The sequence below is a fragment of the Pollachius pollachius genome, assembly GCF_949987615.1.
Source record: "Pollachius pollachius genome assembly, chromosome: 7".
NCBI classification, from domain to species: Eukaryota; Metazoa; Chordata; class Actinopteri; order Gadiformes; family Gadidae; genus Pollachius; species Pollachius pollachius.
Genome location: NC_136940.1, coordinates 10,871,519 through 10,894,576, shown reverse-complemented (window position 1 = coordinate 10,894,576; position 23,058 = coordinate 10,871,519). Strand labels below are relative to the sequence as shown.

Genomic DNA, 23,058 nt, shown 5'->3' with positions numbered 1-23,058 from the left:
CTCAGTAGGGTGGTTATTAGCGTCATCTGTTGGAAGAGAGCAACAGGACAGGCTTGAGTGTGTTCACCAATCTGTTTACTTTCCATCTGTTTCTTCCTGCCAGGAGCAGGAAAAGAGAGAGGGAATGCATTGGACAACAGGAGGGAATCGAACCGCTACGAGGCATATTGCCTAAGTGGTGGGTGGGTTTGTGGGTTCAGCCACAATTGATGAGTTGTGAGCTGTTGCTGTATCATCTATCTGTATCATGTATCTCTTGTATATCTCCTTAGCTTCTTCTAAGTGGACTCACTGCCGTGACTCTGGCTTGGTGGACTCCTGGAGGTTCCCTGGAACTCCATCTTGTCCTCAGAGCGGTCGCTGGTGTCCAGGTGGAGGGCTCTGCTGGCCCGGGTCATGGCTCTGCCAGCCCTGGGGCCATGGCTGCTCCGACGCTTCCTGAACACCCTGCAGGGACGGAGATCATGGGAAGAACAGGAGGATTTTAAGAGTGTTCAAATAATAGTCAATAATAAGATGAAAATACACTTAATACGTGTATGTATGTATGTATGTATGTATGTATGTATGTATGTATGTATGTATGTATGTATGTATGTATGTATGTATGTATCTTTGTATCTTTGTATCTTTGTATCTTTGTATCTTTGTATGTCTGTGTTCCTATCACTACACATTGATGACTTACTTGACCGCAGTCTCTCTGTAGGACACTTTTTCCCCGTAGTACCCCAACGCCAAGAGACGGGTGCTATGCCGGGGCATGACTGCTAACTGCTAATTGGAGAGACAAACACAGCTACAGAGACATGGAGAGACAGAGACATGAAGAGACAGAGAGGGAGACAGATACATGGAGAGACAGACAGAGGCAGATAGGGAGACAGAGACATGGAGAGACAGAGACATGGAAAGACAGAGACAGAGAGGGAGACGGAGACAGACTCATGAAAAGAAAGAGACAGAGACATGGAGATACAAAGACAGAGACACAGAGAGACAAAGACAGAGACACAGACAGAGACACAGATGTAGTCAGGTGAGCAGGCTATGGTTGCCTGTGATATTGCAGAAGGTTAGAAAAGAGATTGTTGTCAACTTACCTCTCACTGATTATAACACTGTGAAAAGCTCTCGATGCGCTCCTATCAGTGTTCTGGATCAGGAACGAACTTCAAATGACAACACAGGCAAAGATGTTCACTATAGAATGTGTATTCCGTGATGTCACAGTAGGGTTAGTTTAGAAGGTTTGTACAGCAGTTGTAACAAAGCATCCATTGTATGCGTTGTAAACAGAAAATGCATCTATTATAGTTTTAATAAGCCCTTTATGAAAAAAAGTATGAGTAAAGTGACTGATGTCAAAAGTGCACAAATGATTCAAAGATTAAAAATGGCCCATTTCCTGTGTGGAAAAGGGTTTCCGATACATATATATTTTTTACTTATTTTTTTATATTTTTAATTGGCTTCTGATACTTCTTACATTTACCTATTGGTGACCCAGTGCAAGGTGACTTCACTAGTGACTGTTCATAAACCTATGCAACGCCCCACGTTTATTGGCTGATCTGGAAGGGCGAGCTGGTTGCAACGTGCAGGATTAGCGAACGTATTAAAACGGATTCAACCGAGCAGAGCGTTTATACATGGGACATGATTTGCTGATATGACGGATACAGATTAGGGTGTTTCAGAGGAGAGATGCGTTGTGCGTTATGACGAAAAGTCGCGTTTGAGCGGACTTGCGTGGTTTTGTCAGGAGAACCTGCCCTCAACATTCATCTTGTTATGTAATTCAAATGGATGCAGAACGGCAGGAGAAGTCGCCCATCTATCTAGCGATCTTGGCAACAAAAAAAAGCACGAATGGATAATATACTGATTGAAAAAGGACAGGGTTGCAGCATATGATCGAATGCACACCTTTTTTGAGGGGAGAATTATATTTTAAGTATTGGAAGAACGTGTGGGCATCCTGTGGCCTATCCTGAGGTGTAGCGAGGTCGCTGGCAACTGCACTCGTTCCGCCGATCTGGTGCAAGTCTGTTTCCAGAGTGACATCTTCGACGCTCGTATCCGAATCCATGCGGATTGGTTTGAGAGGAGGCACATCTGAGGTCACTCATACGGTCTGTATCGCACTGATTTCATTCTAGAACAAGCGTCGGTTGTGTGTGCTACAATGGCGGGCCAGGAAGAGCAGCCACCCCGGCAGCAGAAGCAGTCGGAGGAGAAGGCGGAGAAGGACATAGACGATGCGGAGCTCGCCCTGGCCGGCATCAATATGCTGCTCAACAACGGATTCAAAGAGAGCGACGATCTGTTCAAAAGATACAGGTAACTGCTTCTCACTTCACTAGTCATAGCAGGTGCGGGATGTGGAATGCATGTTTTTTTTTTTAAATCCTGGCTGTCGCCTATTAATTATGTAATGTCCGTAGGTTAGACGTGATGAGCATTCCATAAAGAAACTGCACTAAAACCTGATTTCACATCACATGCTTTTCAGGCGTACGTGTTTACACTTGCTCATTAAAGCATGTCATATTGACCTATTCGACATGGTACACACACAGTGTGTGTCCCGTATAGCCTGAATACTATTATGTTGCTTTATTAGATTAGACAACGCATCCCGAGTAGGCCTTATTAGATCAAACGGTTTCTTTTAAATTGTACTGTTTAGGTTCAGGTTCCTGTTATCCCATGCTTGACTCTTTCTATTCAGGACACAGAGTCCACTGATGAGCTTCGGGGCCAGCTTCGTCAGCTTCTTGGTGAGTTCTGAGGAAGGAGGGAAGACCCTTGAGGCTCTTGCTCACGACTGCCGCGCCAGACCTAACATTAGGGATCCAACCCAATACCTTTTGACTTGTAGTCTAATAACATCCTAGTAGAGCCATCAGGCATGACCCTACATCCACTCACCCCCACCCCCATTACACACATTACTCGATTCCCTTTACAACCGTGAGTGAGTCAGATGAGTCACACGTGTTGTCCTCACATCCATATCACCTTTTAATTTCCTCTCCCTGTGACCCTCCTACCTGCTCACTCAGGGCTTCAAGCCCAATCACACGCTCGGAGTGCACCACCAAGCCTGACACAACTCTCAAACCCACACAGCTGTTTACAGGGGTGCTGTTGATGTGCCAGTTGTGATGACAAACCGGTTGTCATCACAACTGGTTTGAAGGTGGTGAGGAGGTGATGTCATGCTCTTTGTACCAAGATACATGCGTCTCTCTTGTAGGGTAAGGGGTGTGTGTTTGTGTCCGTGTGTGTTTGTGCGTCTGTGTGTTTGTGTGTGTTTGTTTCAAACAATGGTTACTGTGTAATCTGTATCACGAGGCTCTTGCCTCTAATTATATTTGACCTCAACTGGTCAGTTCACCTTAGTCATGAAGAATAATTGTATTATTTCTTGCATTCATATATTGTGGGTGGGTGCATTCATATTATTTCATTCATACAATTATCATTACCATAAAAAACAAATAGAGCTTGCAAAACGCTTAAATCAGTAAAGACGGGCCTTTATCTTGAACCAGATTTTTCAAACTTCTATTACACAACCCTCCTTTAAGCATGAATAATCCTGCATCCGTCACTAACATACAGAATAATGGTATACCTTCCTGTTGCATTAAAAATACAACTATCGTTATTGTCGTCTGTGTTATTATTAATCACGTGGTGTGTGTACCTGTGCATGTGTTGTGTGTTTGCGTGTGTGGGGGTGTGCAGAACGCCATGATGACCTTTGAGGAGGAGAAGATGCAGATGGCCTGTGATGACCTGCGCACAACAGAGAGGCTGTGTGAGAGCGACAGCGCAGGTGTCATCGAGACCCTTCGCAACAAGATCAAGAAGAGTGTGAGTGTGAGGGAAACAGCTCCATACTTTCAGATAACCTTCCCCCGGGACCACAGCTCATTAGCTAGCTCTGGCATTAACAGTGATATGGAAACTAATTATTAAGATTCACATTCCCAGAGATAATTAAAACATAAATAAATGTATTTATTCCCAAGGCCTATTTAATGTTAATGTTTACACCAAATAACATGCCTTATTTATACAAATTTTCATTCATCCCAAAATGCATTGAGCTGCTGAAGGTGTCCTTGGCCGAAAAAATCAAAGTTTATTATATAGTACAGTATATACATAGTCTGAAGCAACTGATATACTATATGGACTATCAATACTTTTGAATGTTACATAGATATGGCTAAGCCCTCTTGGATTGTGATGCTTATTGCATGTCTCTGTGAGGTTGCATGGGTGACCAACCCAGTTTCAAATTAATAAAGAGTAGCTTATCATATTAGTATCAAAAAAGGAGGAGGAAGACAACTAGACTATGAGTGATTACACCCTTAATAATACCATGACTCTAGTCAAAGCCACATTAACATTATCACATTCACATTTGAACACACATATGTTAATTCATTCAGTGAGTTTAATTCATGGAGATATTAATCTCCATTACAACATGTAGTGTTCACAGTGAACGAACAACACAAATACATCAGTGGGACTGAATGACTTGAAGAAACACCTGTATTGGAATGATTTGGGATGCAGGCTTGTTCAGCGCATGCCGTGTGTTTGGATAGAGCTTTAGCTGAAAAAGCTCTTCCACAGTGGGGAGAAACGGCAGAGCAGAGGGGTCATCACGCCCGATCGCATTGCGCTGGGTAATCGCTGCGGATAGGATATTTTGTCATTCTTTGAACATCCACAGCTTGCTGCATCAAACACTACATAATAGTCTGGATATAAGATCCCTCCTGTAGCACAGGCTGATAATTCAGGCAACCATGTGCTCATGGCCAAACCCACGGCGTCAAGGGTGTGTTTGTGTGTGTGTGTGTGTGTGTGTGTGTGTGTGTGTGTGTGTGTGTGTGTGTGTGTGTGTGTGTGTGTGTGTGTGTGTGTGTGTGTGAAAATGCTTGCAAGTGTTAATGTGTTAATGTTAATATGGACGGCATGTGCATTATAGTTGGTGTATGTGTTTATTTGCACATATGTTTTAATGTGTGTACGTGTGTGTGTGTGTGTGTGTGTGTGTGTGTGTGTGTGTGTATGGGTCAAAGATGGACGCTCAGAGGTCCGGGGTGGCGGTCGTCGACCGCCTTCAGAGACAAATAATCGTGGCAGACTGTCAGGTCTACCTCGCTGTCCTCTCATTCGTCAAGCAAGAGCTGTCAGGTATATCCACCTCCACCCCTGAACCAAAACCAGGTTACCATTCTGGGATGGTAGGCCTACATTTAGATTGTTGTTAATAAGTTGTTAGTAATGGCAGAGGGTCTGGACCCAATCATAGAGAAGGAGAGCCTCCCGATTGAAGAGTTTCAAAGTATTAATTTAGGGTTATTCCAAGCAAGCAAAGAAAAGAGCATAAAGGTAAATAACCCAAATATTAATTTCTTCTAAAGCTATATCTAACATCTATGAGACGCTATTGCACAAGTGACCACTAAAGGAACCCTAAAACAAACTCTGAACAGGAGGATGATTATTAAGCAACACATGTGAAACACATGAATTGAAAAGGGAATAGTGAAGCACTAGGATAAGGGAATACTCCTTCACACATGTTTAAATGCCTACTGAGTATTCAGTTCATTGACAATGTGACATAGGTATCCTAGTGAGTACTAAGTTCATTCAAACTGTGACATATGTGTCCCAGTGAGTAGTCATTCCATTCAAACTTTGCCAAAGTTGTCCTAGTTAGTATTCAGCTCCTTCAAACTGTGACAAAGTTGTCCTACTGAGTTTTGCCTTGTGTTTGCGCAGCGTACATCAAGGGGGGCTGGATCCTCCGGAAGGCCTGGAAGATGTACAACAAGTGCCATAGTGACATCGGCCAGCTGCAGGAGGCCTGCCAGAGGAGGTCCTCTCTGTCGGACAACGCCAACCACAACTCGGCGGTGACCTGCGTCACGGCCGAGGCCCTGGACCGCCTCAAGGGCTCGGTGAGCTTTGGCTACGGCCTCTTCCACCTGTGCATCTCCATGGTGCCGCCGCACCTTCTCAAGATCATCAACCTGCTGGGTTTCCCCGGCGACCGCCTCCAGGGCCTCTCCTCCCTCATGTACGCCAGCGAGAGCAAGGACATGAAGGCCCCGCTGGCCACGTGAGTAGACCACTCGTCCACAGTTATGCTGTTAGGATGAGAAGAAGAAGAAGATGTTAGGATAATGAAAAAACTTGGGCGGAACAGATGAAGTATTTTTACTTCTAGTTCTATTCAAATGATTTCCCTATGACCTGATACCTGAAAAAAAAAGGCAAATATCGAATAATTCACTCTCTCTTTTTAGAAACTGTTTGAAATGTGATCAGGTAGATTTACTATTAAGTGGTGTATATAAATTTATATAGACAAAGTCACTCCTATGTCTAGCATTAGGCTATTTTTATTCTACACGTATTGGTTATACAATTGGTCATTGTTGGGTGTGTTTGTAAGGTCAGAGCAAACAAGAGTCATATTGTTGGGGGAGGACCTTTCATTAGTGTTGGTCTGCTGGCATGTCCATCATAATAAAATGTAGCCCTACATTTCGATTTCTGGAACACATTGAAAGGGAGATTAGGAGGCTAAAGGTTTGTACCTTTTAACAGATTTTCAGAGATATGGTGTAGAGCTGTAGTTGGCCATTTATTAATGTGAAACACTGATTTAATCGACACTGCTCTTGCATGAATTTCTTCTCAGGCTGGCCCTCTTGTGGTACCACACGGTAGTGCTACCTTTTTTTGCTCTGGACGGCTCAGACACCACCGCAGGTCTGCTAGAGGCCAAAGCCATTCTGCAGAGGAAGTCTGTGGTCTACCCCAACTCCTCCCTCTTCATGTTCTTTAAAGGACGAGTCCAGAGGCTAGAGGTGTGTACTGTGCTGACAATTCAGCCTTTTATCACCTTATCATACCTTACTCATCAAGTAATATTCCTACATATTTGCCTCTTTAAATAGTAGCATATGCCAATAAAAAAAGTAATTAGAATATACTTGATTTTTTCTAGCATGCAGTTCTAATGCAGTTCATCAGTTCACCGTTTCACATTGAATTAATATTTCCATTGAATGTTTCTTCTGCGTGATCTAATCTAGTCATCCTTACCTGTTGTGTGTGTGTATGTGTGCTCTGTCAGGCACATTCATGGCTCATGTGTGTGTGTGTGTGCTCTCTCTCTCTCTCCTTTGACCCCAGTGCCATATCAACAGTGCTTTGGTATCTTTCCATGATGCTTTGGAGCTTGCATCAGACCAAAGAGAGATCCAACATGTGTGTCTCTATGAGATTGGTATGTTTTTCTTCACAAGGTGAGCCGCTATATTAGCCTTTAGTCAACTGCCCCAAGCATAGCACTGAAAAACGTGTGTGTGTGTGTGTGTATTTCTGTATGCGTGTTCCAGGTTGGTGCAGTATGATAGAAATGAACTTCGAAGATGCCCACAGGTCATTCGAGAGGCTGAAAAATGAGTCTCGCTGGTCTCAGTGTTACTATGCCTACTTGACTGGAGGTGAGACACTTACACACCATCTTATATACAGTATATCTACAGTTCCACCTGCATAGATGTGTCCATTTATGTGTATGCATAGTGTATGTGCGTGAGTCCCAGAATTATTTAACTTGCGTTATGCCTGACCATGAGAAGGTGAATACATGAAATGAATCATTTGAACTTAGTCTTAAGCCCAAAGCAAACCGTCAAACATCCTGCTTTGTGACTCAGAGAGTGTCCACGGCACTTTTACCGGTCGACCTACGGTACGCAAAGACGTGCAGTCTCTTGTTTCATTTCTGGCAGCCAGACAACTGCATTTTCAGTCGGTTGCAATACACCCTCCGCTTGTCAGCATCATATTTTAAAGGATATATTACTTTTTCAAAATATTTTCATTGGATCAGACTTCAGTCTTGCTTTTCCATTCCAAGATTTGCTCATTGGTTCACGTCCATTCTGGGTGGGAAGAGTCCCCACCACACGCAGGTCTTCTCTGGGTCCTCAGAAGTGAGAATTCTGCTTGCCTTGTTGTCGTTCAGTGTGCCAGGGTGCTTCAGGTGACCTAGAGGGAGCCAGCGGCGTTTTCCAAGACGTGCAGAAACTGTTCAAAAGGAAGAATAATCAGATTGAGCAGTTTGCCCTGAAACGGGTGAGGACCACATGTGTTTTCCTCCAGAGAGATGTACAATTTTTGTGTCGTTATTCATTTTGTCGTCAGTACAGTGTATTAGACTCACCGTGTGTTTTATGCGAGCAGGCTGAGAGACTGAGGAAGACCCCCCCAAGCAGAGAGCTCTGCTTCCTGGGTGTTATCGAAGTTCTCTACCTGTGGAAAGCACTTCAAAACTGTTCCTCCTCCAAACTACAGATAATGAACCAAGGTTAGATTCCATGACCTTGTTGTTCCTATTTCCATTGTTATTATATTTCCGTAATAATATTGTTATATATATATTTTTTTAGTGCATTGTGCTCTAGTCTTATGGTTGAATTCTACCTGTACAGTTGACAGTATTATTATTCATCTTATCTGCCCAGTGTTACAGGGTCTGGACGACGTACCTTGCAGAGGTTTAAAACACCTCCTTCTCGGCTCCATTCACAAATGCCATGGCAACACTAAAGATGCTATTCAGGTTAGACTCTTTAGGTAGCACTTTGTAAGGGATGAACCAGGCGAGGTATCACATTGTTATATTAGTTACCTTCATCGATAACAGGACACCTCGAGGAGACCCATTATGACAAAGTAATGCAGACATCGAGTTAATAAAAAATGACATCTAAATGATCTATCCACAATATGTCACATCCAGGAATTTCAGATTGCCGCCAGGGATGAATACGGCCACCAAATCAACTCCTACGTACAGCCATACTCCGTCTACGAACTGGGCTGCGTTCTTCTCACCAAACCAGAGGTGGGTTGAGCTTTTGCATCCTCTTATCATGACTGAGAGAAACATAAACTAATGAGGCCTTTTTGTTTATGCTTCTACACAGACGGTCGGGAAGGGGAGATCCTTGCTTCTACAAGCAAAGGTAATTTCATTAAATAACACTGCAGTTCCCAACCAAAACTGGTGCAATTGATTCCGAAAGGAAAGTTCAATTGATGTTGTTTCTAATGTTTTTTTAGGAGGACTTCAGCGGCTACGACTTTGAGAACCGGCTCCATGTACGCATCCACTCAGCGCTGGCGTCCATCAAGGAGCTTGTGCCTCAGTGACCACAGGCTGTGCTGCCTATCCAAGCATGGGTCTCAGTGTGTGGTTCGCAAGCCATTCATTCATCCTGTGGACAGGGTTCTCATCTGCCCCACCCCTTCCCTGAACCACCCCTCATCTATATTTGACATGTTTACCTCCACATATGTAGTATCCAACATTTTCAAAGCTCGTTAGACATGTTTCTAAGTGACGGGTGTGGTTGGAGCGTTCATAATGGTGCCTCCCATCACCCCTTTTCCTCTTTAAGCCATTGAAGTACATAAAAGCAGCCTTTCACTGACGTCATGTGATAACATGAACGCATGGAAACAATCCAGCTGGTTCTTCACTCTTTGTACAAACAGAAAAACGGGAGGGAGTCATCTAATGAAATCCAATGCACTCGTGGTGTTGGGTTGTCCTTTTCAACAGGCAAAAGACAAGCCAGTTTACCTCCTATTTGTTGTCATCTTGGATTTCTGGTTCTGCAGGCGCTTAGCTTTCACAGACTCCTGGGCTTTGAGACATTGCATTACCAATTCCACCCAAATGCATTGATCATCCCACCATCTTATTTGTAACGGCTTTGTAAAATTTGGCACACCACACTGAAATATCGCCGTTATCAAACGTTAATTTGAAAACTGGGTATTGTCATGTGCTCCGAAACCGTCAAAGACATATACTAGTGGATCTACCCCTTTTTCAAATGTATTTGGTATTCAAAGTCAGCGTTATAGACATCAAATACACCTAGCCAATTTTGAGAGTATTTTTCATGTTATAATTTTTTTGAATTCGATGATTTGGTGATTTAGGTTAAGCAATGAGAGTTGAGGTGAATTAAAACAATCACGTTAAGAAGAGCAGTGTGTGACAGTGAAAGATTAACAAAAAACAACGTGGCCTATAACAGCCATCATGATAGACACCTAGTCCAGTATAGCAGAGGTGAACTTTAAATTGGGCATAGTTGATGGGGTTTATGAGCCCCCGGTGGCTTTACTTAATGTGAATCGAGTATTATTTCAGGGCACTCAACTATATCGCTCTGAAGCATGGTCACCAGGGAAATACATAAACATCTGAACCCTTACGAATATGTACAAAATAGATTCTCATTATTCGTCCCTCCCTGGGTTTAACAGCGTGTAGACGTACACCTTGTTTTTCTCTGACTTTGTTCACAGCCGACACAGTCCCATGTAACCACGAGTGGGGTTGCTGTTGAGTCTTAGAAGTGAGGGTTTGGAATTAATACCATGTTGATGCTGCCTCATCTTGGGGTGTTGAAATTGAGGTTGTGTTCTTTCAGGATTATGGCCTCCGTGTGTTACTTAACTCTCTAATAAAGTGTTGTCAGTTATGTCGTATTTATGGGTGGGATGGGTTTTTTTACCTAAGAAAAACGTTGCATTCATTTATTTCATCATTGTTTATTTTATTGAATACGTATTTAACACAATATGCTTTAAATAAATATGTTCAAAAGGAACCGTTGCTGAGTAACAAACAAATTTGACAATTTATTTCAAGTTGACATGGTATTAAATTAGTATTAATAGTTTCAGATAATGCTCTACTTCCATCTCTAATTGTAACCCCATTAAGATACTGTTGATGTCAAGAATCAACTGCCAGGTTTTTATCAATGACGATGACATGTGAACATTCAAATCAAAAGGCAGAAAAAATAATTTTGTAATAAACAAAAACAAATCAAGAAATAAAACATTAATAAGAATGCACTTTGGACAGGGGAGGTGAAGTGCAAGTCTTTATTAACCGTACATGAAGCGTTCACAATCAGCAGAGAGAATGGATGGAGACAGGAAACACATGCTGCACTTAGATCTTGTTGAAAGCAGCAATATCAACACTCTGGATCTAAAATGAAGAACAAAAACCATTAGCCTACAACAGCAACAAAAACATGCAACCACATAAAAAATTGACATATATTTGGCCTATCTTTATCCATTGACTTCATGCTTGTGTGTGTTTGTGTAGTACTCACGTAGTCCTCAAACTTGGTGATCTCCTCCTCCAGCAAGTCCGTCCCCACCTTGTCGTCCTCCACCACGCAGGCAATCTGCAGCTTCCGGATGCCGTAGCCCACCGGGACCAGCTTGGACACACCCCACAGCAGGCCGTCCGCCTGTATCGAGCGCACGCACTCTTCCAGCTTTCCCATGTCCGTGTCGTCGTCCCACTGCAAAGAAGGAGTGGGAGGATGGGGTCAGGGGTCGCAAAAGGAGGAATCCATCGAACAGGAGAGTCCGATGTGCCATGCGACTCATGACGCGATGTGTGTGTGCAATGGGAGCCGCGACGTACAGGCTTGACGTCCAACAAAATGGATGACTTGGCGATGAGGGCGGGTTTCTTGGCCTTCCTCGCTGCATACTCTGTCACCCGCTGCTGTTTGATTTTCTCCGCTTCTGTGTCGTCCTCGTCGCTGCCAAACAGATCGAAGTCATCGTCCTCGTCATCGTCATCGTCGTCCTCGTCTACTGGCGCGCTGCTTTTCTGTTGCTTGGTTGCGGTTCCCTGGAGGATGAGTGTACGATGAAGACTCACATTCACACATATAGTCTCATGTCAGACAAGGAAAGGTTTAAAAAGACTCACGTTTGTGCAGGGGGCAGCGGGCGCCGACGCGGCTGCAACCGGAGACTTCTCCAGAACTGCCACTCGACTCTCCAGCTTGGACAGGGCTGACCTCAGGTCCTCCACAACTGAACAGACCAGGGGAGGAGAGGAGTCAGACTTAATTCAACCCGTCTGTTTAATGAACCTTTTCCTATGGCCTTTCATTTAATTTTGACATGAATGTATTATTGTTATCATGTCTATAATGGTCAGGATTAAATATCTGAGAATACAAGTTAAGGGAATAAAAACAAACTCCCCGGGGTACCTCACCTTTGTGCAGGCTCTGGTTCTCCTGTTCCAAAGTCTTCATGCGAGATAGGAGTTCCCCTTGATCCCCGGCCCCCGTGCCAGTAGTCTGAGGAGAAACCACAGAAGAAGAAAAGAAATCTGTGGTCAGCACCAGTCATACAATGATAAAGGCAAGATCTAGAGAACAAACCAGAAATGAAGCTCACTCTTTAAACCAAGCCAAAGAAGCAGTCACTATTGGGTAATACAATAACACACAGTTTACCAGCAGCTAATAAAAACAAATGATAGTAGCCAGATTAGTCTCACAAATATCTGACAGCAGATGATCTCTAGTTTGGGCGAACGGGGCGTTTTACTTTTCTTAAGTTCATGTTTGTTTCGACCAATCATGTCCCTGGAGGCAGCGATCTGTATGCGTGTAATTGATTACAAACACGACGTAAACTGGATAAAATAAAAACACTGTCAGAAAGTGTTAAAGTCATTTATATTCCAAACCCCTCGTAGACTAACTACTGCAGAAATACCCTTTAAATTTCATCACATCCAATCTCTTCTAAAAGATTCATCCACTTGCATGCAAATGAGTTGCTTTCAGTTTCCGGTTTCCATCCCAGGCGCTGTGCAAGCTTCAACCAGAAGTTCTTTTATAACATAGGACGGGTGCTGGACCATGGACAGACCCTGGTAAAGTGAGGAGATTCAATTTGTGTTGGTTAGAGAGATGTGCGTTGCTTGAAAGGGGCAGGAGGGGGGGCCATACCATTGATATACAAAAATCCACCAATGGTTAACTAGATGGATTGAAGCAAACTTGATGGATTGAGGTAAAATGATGTCCATGCAACAGTGCAAGGGGCCCAATACTTTTGCTCACGGAGGTTAACAAGCATGTTGAGACTGCACGAGATGACTCCAGTGGCACACAGCAGGAGGGGGGCACTTACGAGCTGGGATGGATGGTTCGGGGCAGGCTGACCTGACCCTCTGATACAGAGGGTGGTCTTCATCTGGCGAGGGGGTCAGGGACCACAGAGTTTAGGGCCCAGAAAGAGAGTCGGGAAATGAGAGGGAGAGGAAAGGAGGGAATAAACTAAACAAACTACATGCAGATAAGGTAAAGAATAAAATAAATAAAAATAAACATTGGTGAGCAGGGAGTCAAATCAGAAAGGTGGCATGCTTGAATGATACAAATTCAAAGAAACCATACGTATGGCGATCCTGAGGAGTACTAGGTGTGGGAATCACAGGCTACCTCACGATACGATACGCGATAAATGGCCCAACATACCAATAATATTTCGATAAGACGATTCTGTGATAATCAATATATTGTAAGACAATCCTATAACAATACACAAGTGTTTCCCCCAGAAAATGTCTAAGTCAAGGTGGTCAAGGAGCGGCGGGGCGGGTCTTCGGTGAGGGTTTCAGTTCGCAATAATATATACAACCACCTGATGCCGCCGTTTCAATTCCATTCAAAAAGCTTAATGGCACGACTATTGTTTTGAACAGTATTACCGATGCATTACATATCTATTTTCTGTACTTGATGGAAGTACGTTTTCTTTCCCTACGAGAGTTTTGTACTTTGTTATGCATAATAATTTAAAAATATTTTCATAAATTATTATTTTTCTATACATTGGTAGTCAAGGCGGGGCCCTACCATTATTAAGGCGGCCGCCTTAACCATACAGTGCTGGGGGAAACACTGACACAACAATATATATATGTCCAACTATGAATACAAAATGACCATGAAAAGGTAAAGGGCTTGATTCTTTTCCTTATTTATGGTCCAAACTGAGTTTTCCGATATTTGTGTTTGGCTAATTAACTTCTGTTCAAGTATCCCTCATTCATGTGTGAGCGCCAGCTCTAGGACCAATGAAGTAGCGATGCGGGGAGTAGGGAAATCTGGTTAAAGTGCCTTATTTTATTATAAATAAATATCAATATTTAGCGCCAGCGTATCGATTTTCGTATCGCCCTTAGAGGAACGTCGATACATCGGCGTATCGATATTTTGTCCCACCCCTACTGAGGACTGGGGAGTTGGTTTAAACACGAGCTTGCAATCATCACACAACTACAGTAGGATTCTGCCTGCAGTTGATAGCTTGGCTATAACGTAATCCAACCAGCAGGTCAAGCAACAACAAGACGGATCGGGTTTCATTTGTGTGTGTAAAACAAATCCCTTGTGACTTGTGAATTATTAAATGTATTGTAATAAAGTCTACTCACTCCTGCTAGAGACTTCTGGATGTTTTCCCTCGCTCTTGCGATGTCCTGAAGAATGCTGTTAGCTCCTGCATCCTGCAACTGACCAATATTTGACATTATTCTTCATTTGTAAAAGCTACAGTAGGCAACTTGGAGAAACCATCCCGAGGCTAGATTTCTAAAATGAAACTGAAGAAAATAAATGACGCCACTTCCAGGCCCGAGACTAACACGAGACTAACTCTATACTTAGATCTTCCTAGCCTTCTGGAAGAATCTGGTCAATTGCAATGAGTTCATGGGTAGAGTGCACAAAGGTAAGAAGACAGCCCGGCATGGTATGGAAGACTTTCATTCGGGCCTGATAAAGCTATTGGACAGGCTTATACAAGCCTGCCACAAAAATAGATTCCAGAGTGTCCCTAAATGTAAACATCTACAAAGCACAATACACCAAGCAGGAAGGGTAGGACGCTGGGTAGGATCGGATGGAACGGTGGGTACCTGGGTTTCTTCTGAAGGCCCGGTCTGCTTCTCGTAGAAGCGCCTCTCTGCCTCATCATAGCGAGGTTTCTCAAACCAGATTTTGTCCTGGGCGAAAAAGTCCACTGAGCTCATGGTGGTGCTAAATAGGAAAGGATCGCAAAATATTGTTAAATATTCAAATAATTGAGTCTCACAATTGTTCAACAAAAAAACACTAAAATGTGATATGGTGCCAAAATTGTTTATCTACAAAAATACCATGAGATTTTTTTCTCTCAAAATCTCTGATATAGCTCTGTTAACGCAATACCAATGAAATTATTGTACGGACAGCTTAACTCAAATTGTAAAACAACATGCATATTTTATACTCAAAACCACAACACAAATGGGAACCAAAATCAAACAAACCCATAAAAATTGAAATCAGTCAAAGCAAAAATAAAGCTACGAAAGAATAAAAACAGGAAAACAATTGAACAAATAAAAATAAATAATAATAATAAAAAGGACAATGCTAAAATCACTAAAGGGCCAATCAAATGCATGTGCTGGCACGACGCTCCAGGGCTCGGGGGTCATACTTGTCCCTCGGGGGGGTTCTTGAGGTCACCGGGGAGGCCTTCCTGCCAGGCCTCCGAGCCCCTGTCACCAGCGCAGCCGTGCCCGCACACTGACAGTGGTGGCGGCTCTCCGCCGCGTCGTAGCGCCACTTGTCTAGCCACACCCTCTCGCTGTCTGGGTGCATCAAGTAGCGGATCCCTGCCGCAGACGCCTCTTGCTCCTCGCCGACCTCTCCCGGCTCATCCTCCTCCTGGATGGGATGCAGGGCGTGAAAGACCTCGGCCTTGCCCTGCGCCGTCAACTGGCCCTCTCCCTCCGCCGGCCCCGCGTCCTCCTCTTCCTCCTCTTCGACGAGGCTCTGCGGGTGGTCGGTGCTGCGTGAGGCACCGTACGAGGTGGTCCATTTGGGGGAGCTGCTGCTGTTGGTGTTGCTGTAGAGATGCTGATAGAAGGCTGCCTCGGCCTGGTCGTACAGGGGTTTCTCCAGCCACACCTCTTGGAGCAGCTCCACCGCCAGGCGGGGCAGACCATTGATTGGGGTGGCGGGGGTCGGCTGTTGCGACTGATATCCTTCGTCTGGTGTGGGGGGCGTGGCGGGGCGGGCGGCCGGGCAGGCCAGACTCAGCGAATCTGGGACGGGAAGTTGCTTGGGCTTTTTCCTGGGGCAACGCCTGGCCTTTGGCAGGGGGAGCGGAGACCCGGCAGGCTGGGAAATGGGGTTGTTGGGTCCGCAGGGCTCAGTGCCACGACTGACTGAGAGCGCGAGCCAGCATTGATAACGGCCTTCGGCCTGCTCATAGACGCTACTCTCCAGCCACACAGAAGCCGTTTCTGACTGCAAGCCAAACAAGGCAGTGTCAGCTGCCCGGCTGCCCTGCTCCGGTTCCCCTCTGCCTTTAGCTGCTCCTCCGGCCTTTCCCTCAAGCTGGAGCTCTGGGTTCGATGAACGCTTCCGGCGGCGCCGGGTTTTTGCAGGGCGTTTCCCTTCGCCATTTGCGCTTCCGCTCTCCGGGGAGGAGGACGCCGCTTCCACTTTTCCTTGATCAGATTCTGATTTTTTCCTCCCTTCTCCTGCTATTTTAGAGGGAGCATCCATTTGACCGTGGCAAGCAGTGAGAGCACACTCAGAATGATCCATTGAAGGGCACTTAGGGGGGGGGGGGAAGAGGTTCTTCTTGATGGCTTTGGGTTTGAGCCGGGCAGAAAAGAAGAGAATAACAGGGACAGGCTCTTGGATTAGTTACTCAGCATCCATGACGGTTGAGAGACATACAGATGAATTCATTAGACTCTGTGCTAGTCATTGTCAATAACTGCATTTGAACATTAAGCAGCCCAAGAAGTAAGGCATACCGTAGAGTCAATGAATCAATCAGACAAACTCGTTGGAAGCAGAACATGCAGATGTCTGACAGTTTAGAAGACCAAATTATAAACAAATTTATTTCAAAAACATGCTTCATGTTCCTCAAGAAGGTAAATGGCAGTGGCTTGTCAAACAGCATGAACAAACAAAAGAAGGATATATGAAGATTTTGGTATAAAATGCTGTCAATCAAGGATATCTCATGCATTGTTGTTTCACTCTAGAAAATAATAAATGACATGAAGTAATAAATAAAGTCATGACATTTTTAAATAAGCACATTGTTTGGAATATTGTTCTTAATGACACTGATGTGCAGAGACATGCAAAGAATATTAGTTGAAATGAAGCTGAAAATACAGTTGACTCCAAGATATATTAGTAAACCAGCCATGCTTAAAATACGTTAGTTTCATTGCACAAGAAATGCCATCAATTGTGTTTTCCACATTCATACAAAGCCTGAGCCAAATACAACGGCTTAAATAAATTGACAAATAAATAGATTACACATTTGGGAAGACATTTCATGTGTATTCAAAGATAAGGGTGGGGGAGGGGGGGAAGACTCACCTTAAGTGTAACTGTTCAATTCAAACTAAATACTAAATCCAAATGCTAAACGCGTTCTTTTCATCCATTAATCCGCAAGCCATTAAAAAGACAAATTAAAAAATCACTTATTCGCAAATACAATAAATGACAACATGGGGAATAGAAGCATTCAGAGTACCTGTTTTATCAAATAAATAAAAGTAAATGAGTACAAATTGATTCAATATATACAACTCACTTGTCCAACTCTGAAAGCATGAAAAAAAGAGAGGAAATAACGGTTATGGTTAAATTAGAGAATTCGATTTTTGTGCTGTTTAAAACATAATTGTAATCCAATGGTGACTTTGTGAAGTTAGCAACAGTAGGCCAAACATCAAGCACTCAATGTGTGATATCAACCGACACATCTGGAACAATATTAACAAATTAATGGTGCAGACCCAGTCATTTTTCCTGCCCAATGCCAGTAACATTAATATCCATCCAGATCCGACATCGCTTGATGGCCATCATTTAAATCTCTCCCAGGGCCCACCTCCCTTCAAGGATGGGAATGATGTGGCAGACATCCCTTGAAGGGATGGGAATGATTGCCATCAAGGGATGTGGTCGACAATCATGCATTATTATCATTTTATGTTAGATTATACCAAGTAAATCTAACACTTGCTCTGAATTTGTGTCCGAATAAAACATACAACGTTGCACATACAGGTCGAGAAGGGAGTCGACCACCTTCAATACTGACGATATCGAAGGTTGAGCTCTGCTCACCTGTGATACAGATTTCATCTGGGTGTGGGTCATCTAACCGAATATGTGGGCGCTTATTATGTTTAGCATAACATCAAATCAGATCCTTATCAAACGGTTATTAACAATGAATGGTTATCACTGACCAAGTTGCATCATTCTGATATGCCGATTGCTAGCTAAGGCTAGCAGTATTAGCACTTTCGTTTATACCAATATGACCGTTTAGCCACAAACTAAGGGCTTCATTTTACACAGAAATGAAGGACTATCAAACACAAATATCGAAACTATTGCTGTCACTGAACGTCGACGACACTTACTGTTGTATTGCGTTTATGAATTGGGCCGATGTGACACGCGTGGTCCGCCGGTTATCTGCGATACGGGAAGGAGGAAGCCAAGGAAACGATCAAGGCTCAAGCAGAGATTTCGGGAGGTTGGGGGAGGGGACACTTATCATTTAATATATCATAGATCCCATTTGATTCTCGATTTAACTGTGCGTTATTTGTCACACATTTCAGTTGATTGTAATACTTTGAAAGTAGATAGCCAAAAACAAGCTATGCCACAATTTTATGGAAAGGTTAAGGACTTTAGGTTGAAATCTACTATAAGTGTGAAACACCCTCACATTGCAATAAAGAAATGTGGCCCACTACATAAATTCGGTTATCAAGTTTTATTCTATATTGATAATGATTGTAATAGGGAAGATCAATAACGTCACTATTATCGTTTTTTTAAACTCTTCAGAGAATGATGTGGCCTAAACAAATTATGATAGCAATAGGATTAAATTACATGTGAACAAAACGACTGTGTTACTGTTTACCCATTATGATAATAACCTATCAAGATGGAACCGATACAAGGCAAAAACAGTGTCCAATTTGGTTCCTCTGTGAAGTTTGGTTGGTTGGTGGAAAAGGTCTGCTTGCAGGCTCTGAACACTTAAGACTGGACAAGTCAGTGGGACTCATCCATTTTAATGGGTAAAGACAACATCATCAGTTGCTGTTCCCAGCTCCTGCCGACTTTTGGCCAAGCTCCCTGGCTCTCTCTGTCGCAGATTCCACTGCACTCATGGTTGCTGCCCTCAGACCCCCTTGCTCCAGCGCATGAAGTCCATATATCGTTGTCCCTCCCGGCGTGCAAACGTCAGAGCGCAGCTGAGCAGGATGCTTTCCGGTGTCACGTAACAATCTGCCGGCACCCTGTAACGGAAAGCAACACAGGGACATCAACAGAAAAGTTTATTGTTGGGACAGCCCTATATCCAGAAATACAGCACAACTAATGAAAACAAAGAAACACAGTCCAAAATAGAACAGTGCTAGCTTCACTACTGACCACAATAGTTTGAGCTGCGATGCTGTGGGCGAGGGAACTTGGCATTCCCATTTTAACAGCCCCTTCTGCCAGTGCTTCAGCAAACAGATATACCTGCAGAGTACATTAACATTTTTAAGTTATTAAATGACAATTACATGCGAGAGAAATGATCATTTTATTGTTAAGCCACTGGGAGATTAATCTCAAAATACCATTATTAATTTGGATACATCTACATTATAACAAACTTATTTATTTTCAATGAATATGCATTCCCCTACACCACTCACAAAGGCCACACCACTACCACTGAGTCCAGTGTGTACATCGATCCAGGCCTCTGGTCCTTCCTCCACTAGGCCACAATGCTGCAGCAAAGAGCTAAGTAGAGCTGCATCCTCTGGCTTTGCAGAGGAGCCTCTTGCAAACAGGAGAGCCCCTTCCAGGAGCAAACATGGTAAGTTAGGCATCAGCCTGAGGATCACTGAATCTTTTGGCAAGAGCTAGAAGTAGAAGGGGGGGGAAGGTAATTTTCCAATTATTTCACTAGACATTTGACTGATAGAAGATCTTTAGTGGACAAAATAACTCACAAGCTCTAATGTTGCCAATGTTACACCCGCTGCAACAGAAACAATAATGTGTTTCTGAGTTACAAGTGGTGAGATCTCACTGAGAATTTCTGGAACCAGGTGGGGCTTGACAGCTACGAAGACCAGATCTGAGCCAGAGACCACCTCAGAGTTGAAGTGTGTGACTGAGATCCCCAACTCCTAACAAGAAAAATGAAAGACATGAATGAATACAATATACTTTGTGTCCCAATGCTCTCAAAACTCATCCAGATCACAGTATACTGCAACTCGCTCCTGGCTGGACTCCCTGCCTCTGCGATTAAACCCTTGCAGCGCATCCAGAATGCGGCAGCGCGCCTCGTGTTCAACCTACCAAAGTTCTCACATGTAACCCCCCTCTTCCGAGACCTCCACTGGCTCCCTGTAATAGCTCGCATCAGATTCAAGATGATGGTACTTGCATACAAGGCAGTCGATGGAACTGCCCCTGCCTACCTCCAAGCATTAGTAAAGCCACACACCCCAGCTCGATCCCTCCGCTCAACTACCTCAGCTGGACGTCTGGTACCGCCATCGCTAAGAGCAAGCAAAGGTCGATCAGCGAAGTCACAACTTTTCTCTGTTTTGGGACCTCAGTGGTGGAACGAGCTCCCTACCAATGTCAGGATCGCAGAGTCGCTCATCAGCTTCCGTAAAAGACTCAAAACTCACCTGTTCAGAGTTCACCTCGACTCTGCATAGAAACCAATGCACAGCCACTATTGAATGTTGTACGTTCTGGGACTTGTACATTGCACTTATTCAAGGTACTTAATTGTGTAGCATCTACAGTAGCTGCTATCTTTGCTTTACACGGGGAATGGGTTAGCCTAGTGATTGTAATACTTGCACTTGGTTCTATGAACATCTTTACTGTACCGACAGCGATATATTGTTTCACTTCTTATGACAAATGTACTTATTGTAACAAATGCACTTATTGTAAGTCGCTTTGGATAAAAGCGTCTGCTAAATGCCCTAAATGTAAATGTAAATGTATACCATAGTAACCCAAGTCCAGACCCAAAAAGTGAGGAAGAAGCAAACATTGGGGTTCTTTGAAAATATAGCCATGATTTACAATGCTGGCCGCAGCTAAGTTGGCATGTTACTTTGTCGATATGCCGGTGTAAAAAACCTTCGAATCTGCAAAAAGACAGCGTCAATGTTTTGGTATTGTGTGTATGTGTATCAAAGGATTTGTGAGTACAGTGGTATCGATACGAACACAGTATCACACCTCATACCCGTATCTATGTGTCCCTTCCAGCAGCTACTATATTATGATTGTTGCATGACATATGGGGCTGGACTTAACAGTTTGTCTCACAATGGAAAATAATAATGACAAGAATTACCTCAAATCGTCCAAAGTTCCTAGGTGATGGGGCACTCACTTTAACATTTACAGGAAGAACATCTCCTGGAAAGCAAATCAAAAATTTGATTATGTATTACCCTAGACTACACCTCGGCTTCAACATACAAGAGCAAAGCATACAGTAGAGCAAATTACATAAAATTACAACATACAAGAGAAAATTATACATGAATGTGCATGAAATATGCACATGTTAATACATGCAAGTATTTGTATTTACAGTGATTCTTTCTTCTTGCTACCTGTTTTAACTTACCAGATAAGATCCCCTTTGCTATTCCATATGCCATGTTTCCTGCTCCAATAAATCCTACCCTTAATGGCATATCCATACTGGGGCCGGTTTTTACCTGCGAAAGGTATGCGCAAGAGAGGCAAAGAAGAGAAAACAATAACATGGAATAACATATTCTATAATTACTCATCTATAGGTCTAATGACACATTGGTTGGATATATGGTCAGAATTTGGCCAGAAAAAAAGCCATATGTGACTCCTACAACCATATCCAAAATTCTGATTTGTATTCTTGACAAGGTTCAGCCTGTGGCCAGTGGGGAATTGATTCTTCTCTCACTTCTTGATTTATATTGTTAACTGCTGTAGCTAGCGGACGGCTTGATTACATGATGGTACTCATGTTCAGAGCCAGCCAACCCTGTATCTTATGTGCATAATATGCACATACGAACATTTCAGCGGATCTTCAGTTGGTCAATAGACCTGTGGTAGCCGGCTGCAGTCGTCCCTCTGTGTGCTACTTTGAAAAGCTGGTCGTTCTTCACTTTCCTTCAGTCCAGGCATTTCTTCATGATAAGGTCCTTGATAATTTCTAAAGGCAATTCTGTCTCTTATATCCCAATTCTGTTTCCTAATATTGCTATGCCAGGTTTTTCGGATGTAGCTATATTATACTGCGATGGGAGATATATTTGAGAGAGGGACAGAATGAGAAAATACGCCAAATCTCGTGTACTCCAAATTGAAGGACGCCTGCCCTAGATTGACCACGGAGTTGCGATTGTCGTAGCTTGACCTAAATCCTATTCTGCCATATAAAATGTCTACAACAGAGCAAAAGTGTGCAGAGCACTTGTAGGTGCATCATAGTCAAACACAATAAACTCAGTGGACGACTAAACGTTGATAATATAATGTTATTTTGGATCCCACTTCATAGAAATACAACACATGTGCTGCTGTTGTTGTGGACAACCATAAGTAGAATGATAGCATGTTTAACAACCGCCGTATCAGACCGTTCTATTATTATAAACATTGCATATTACGTCTGTAATAATTTATGTGTTCACCTGGTCCAATTAAAGTATTCCACGTTCTTCACAAGACAAATGCAAGTTGACACAACTGCCTTGCTGGTTTTGAAGTGTAGCCTGACTATTGACAGACCAAGCTCAATACACGTTGGTTTGGGGAAGCTGCTGTCATTTCCTTCAGCACAAGAGGCGTGATCAATGGGCCTAGTTCAAATGACTCTCTACGCCATTGGCTGCTTGTCGTCGCTTCCCTGTCGTCATTGTGTTAAACCAGCCAATAGCGCGCCAGGGGAAAAGCCAGCTTGGTGATTGGCTCACCAAGA

General features: G+C 43.4%; 3 protein-coding genes across 5 annotated transcripts; 1 reads left to right on the top strand and 2 right to left on the bottom strand.

The window, feature by feature from the left end:
* Positions 1 to 2,735: 2,735 nt before the first annotated feature.
* Positions 2,736 to 9,276, top strand: LOC307077657 (tetratricopeptide repeat protein 39C-like; the record flags this gene model as incomplete). Its single annotated transcript, XM_079739089.1, has 13 exons — positions 2,736 to 2,783; positions 3,757 to 3,885; positions 5,115 to 5,229; positions 5,824 to 6,163; positions 6,749 to 6,917; positions 7,246 to 7,339; positions 7,452 to 7,559; positions 8,087 to 8,196; positions 8,305 to 8,428; positions 8,586 to 8,683; positions 8,864 to 8,968; positions 9,051 to 9,089; positions 9,187 to 9,276. Exons 1-13 carry the CDS (start codon positions 2,751 to 2,753, stop codon positions 9,274 to 9,276), a joined length of 1,554 nt encoding a protein of 517 aa, XP_079595215.1. The 5' UTR covers positions 2,736 to 2,750.
* A 1,410-nt stretch (positions 9,277 to 10,686) lies between these two features.
* eef1db (eukaryotic translation elongation factor 1 delta b (guanine nucleotide exchange protein)) lies at positions 10,687 to 18,508 on the bottom strand. 3 transcript variants are annotated; one of them, XM_079739871.1, is made up of 8 exons: positions 18,449 to 18,508; positions 14,903 to 15,023; positions 14,420 to 14,497; positions 12,182 to 12,266; positions 11,888 to 11,994; positions 11,594 to 11,806; positions 11,274 to 11,468; positions 10,687 to 11,143 (listed from the first exon to the last, which is right to left on the bottom strand). In XM_079739871.1, exons 2-8 carry the CDS (start codon positions 15,014 to 15,016, stop codon positions 11,105 to 11,107), a joined length of 831 nt encoding a protein of 276 aa, XP_079595997.1. In that variant the 5' UTR covers positions 15,017 to 15,023; positions 18,449 to 18,508; the 3' UTR covers positions 10,687 to 11,104. The 3 variants fall into 3 exon arrangements, with proteins under 3 accessions (XP_079595997.1, XP_079595998.1, XP_079595999.1); XM_079739872.1 differs by having other exon boundaries at positions 14,420 to 14,491; XM_079739873.1 differs by lacking the exons at positions 14,420 to 14,497; positions 14,903 to 15,023; positions 18,449 to 18,508 and adding an exon at positions 13,111 to 14,367.
* Positions 18,509 to 18,785: 277 nt separating this feature from the next.
* On the bottom strand, positions 18,786 to 22,902 carry pycr3 (pyrroline-5-carboxylate reductase 3). The gene is made up of 7 exons (XM_079740509.1): positions 22,772 to 22,902; positions 21,715 to 21,808; positions 21,436 to 21,500; positions 20,057 to 20,236; positions 19,754 to 19,966; positions 19,482 to 19,574; positions 18,786 to 19,345 (listed from the first exon to the last, which is right to left on the bottom strand). Exons 2-7 carry the CDS (start codon positions 21,788 to 21,790, stop codon positions 19,139 to 19,141), a joined length of 834 nt encoding a protein of 277 aa, XP_079596635.1. The 5' UTR covers positions 21,791 to 21,808; positions 22,772 to 22,902; the 3' UTR covers positions 18,786 to 19,138.
* Between the last annotated feature and the right edge of the window lie 156 nt (positions 22,903 to 23,058).

Bases quoted from the DNA above. Each gene is read 5' to 3' on its own strand.
- eef1db (XM_079739871.1), bottom strand. From the start codon at position 15,016: ATGAGCTCAGTGGACTTTTTCGCCCAGGACAAAATCTGGTTTGAGAAA. The intron at 11,807-11,887 runs GTGAGTCTTTTT...CTCATCCTCCAG, and splicing joins CCGCTGCCCCCTGCACAAAC to GGAACCGCAACCAAGCAACA. The intron at 11,144-11,273 runs GTGAGTACTACA...TCTTCATTTTAG, and splicing joins TCACCAAGTTTGAGGACTAC to ATCCAGAGTGTTGATATTGC.
- pycr3 (XM_079740509.1), bottom strand. From the start codon at position 21,790: ATGGATATGCCATTAAGGGTAGGATTTATTGGAGCAGGAAACATGGCA. The intron at 21,501-21,714 runs GTAAGTTAAAAC...TTTGCTTTCCAG, and splicing joins AGCAAAGGGGATCTTATCTG to GAGATGTTCTTCCTGTAAAT. The intron at 19,346-19,481 runs GTCAGTAGTGAA...TTTCCGTTACAG, and splicing joins TCGCAGCTCAAACTATTGTG to GGTGCCGGCAGATTGTTACG.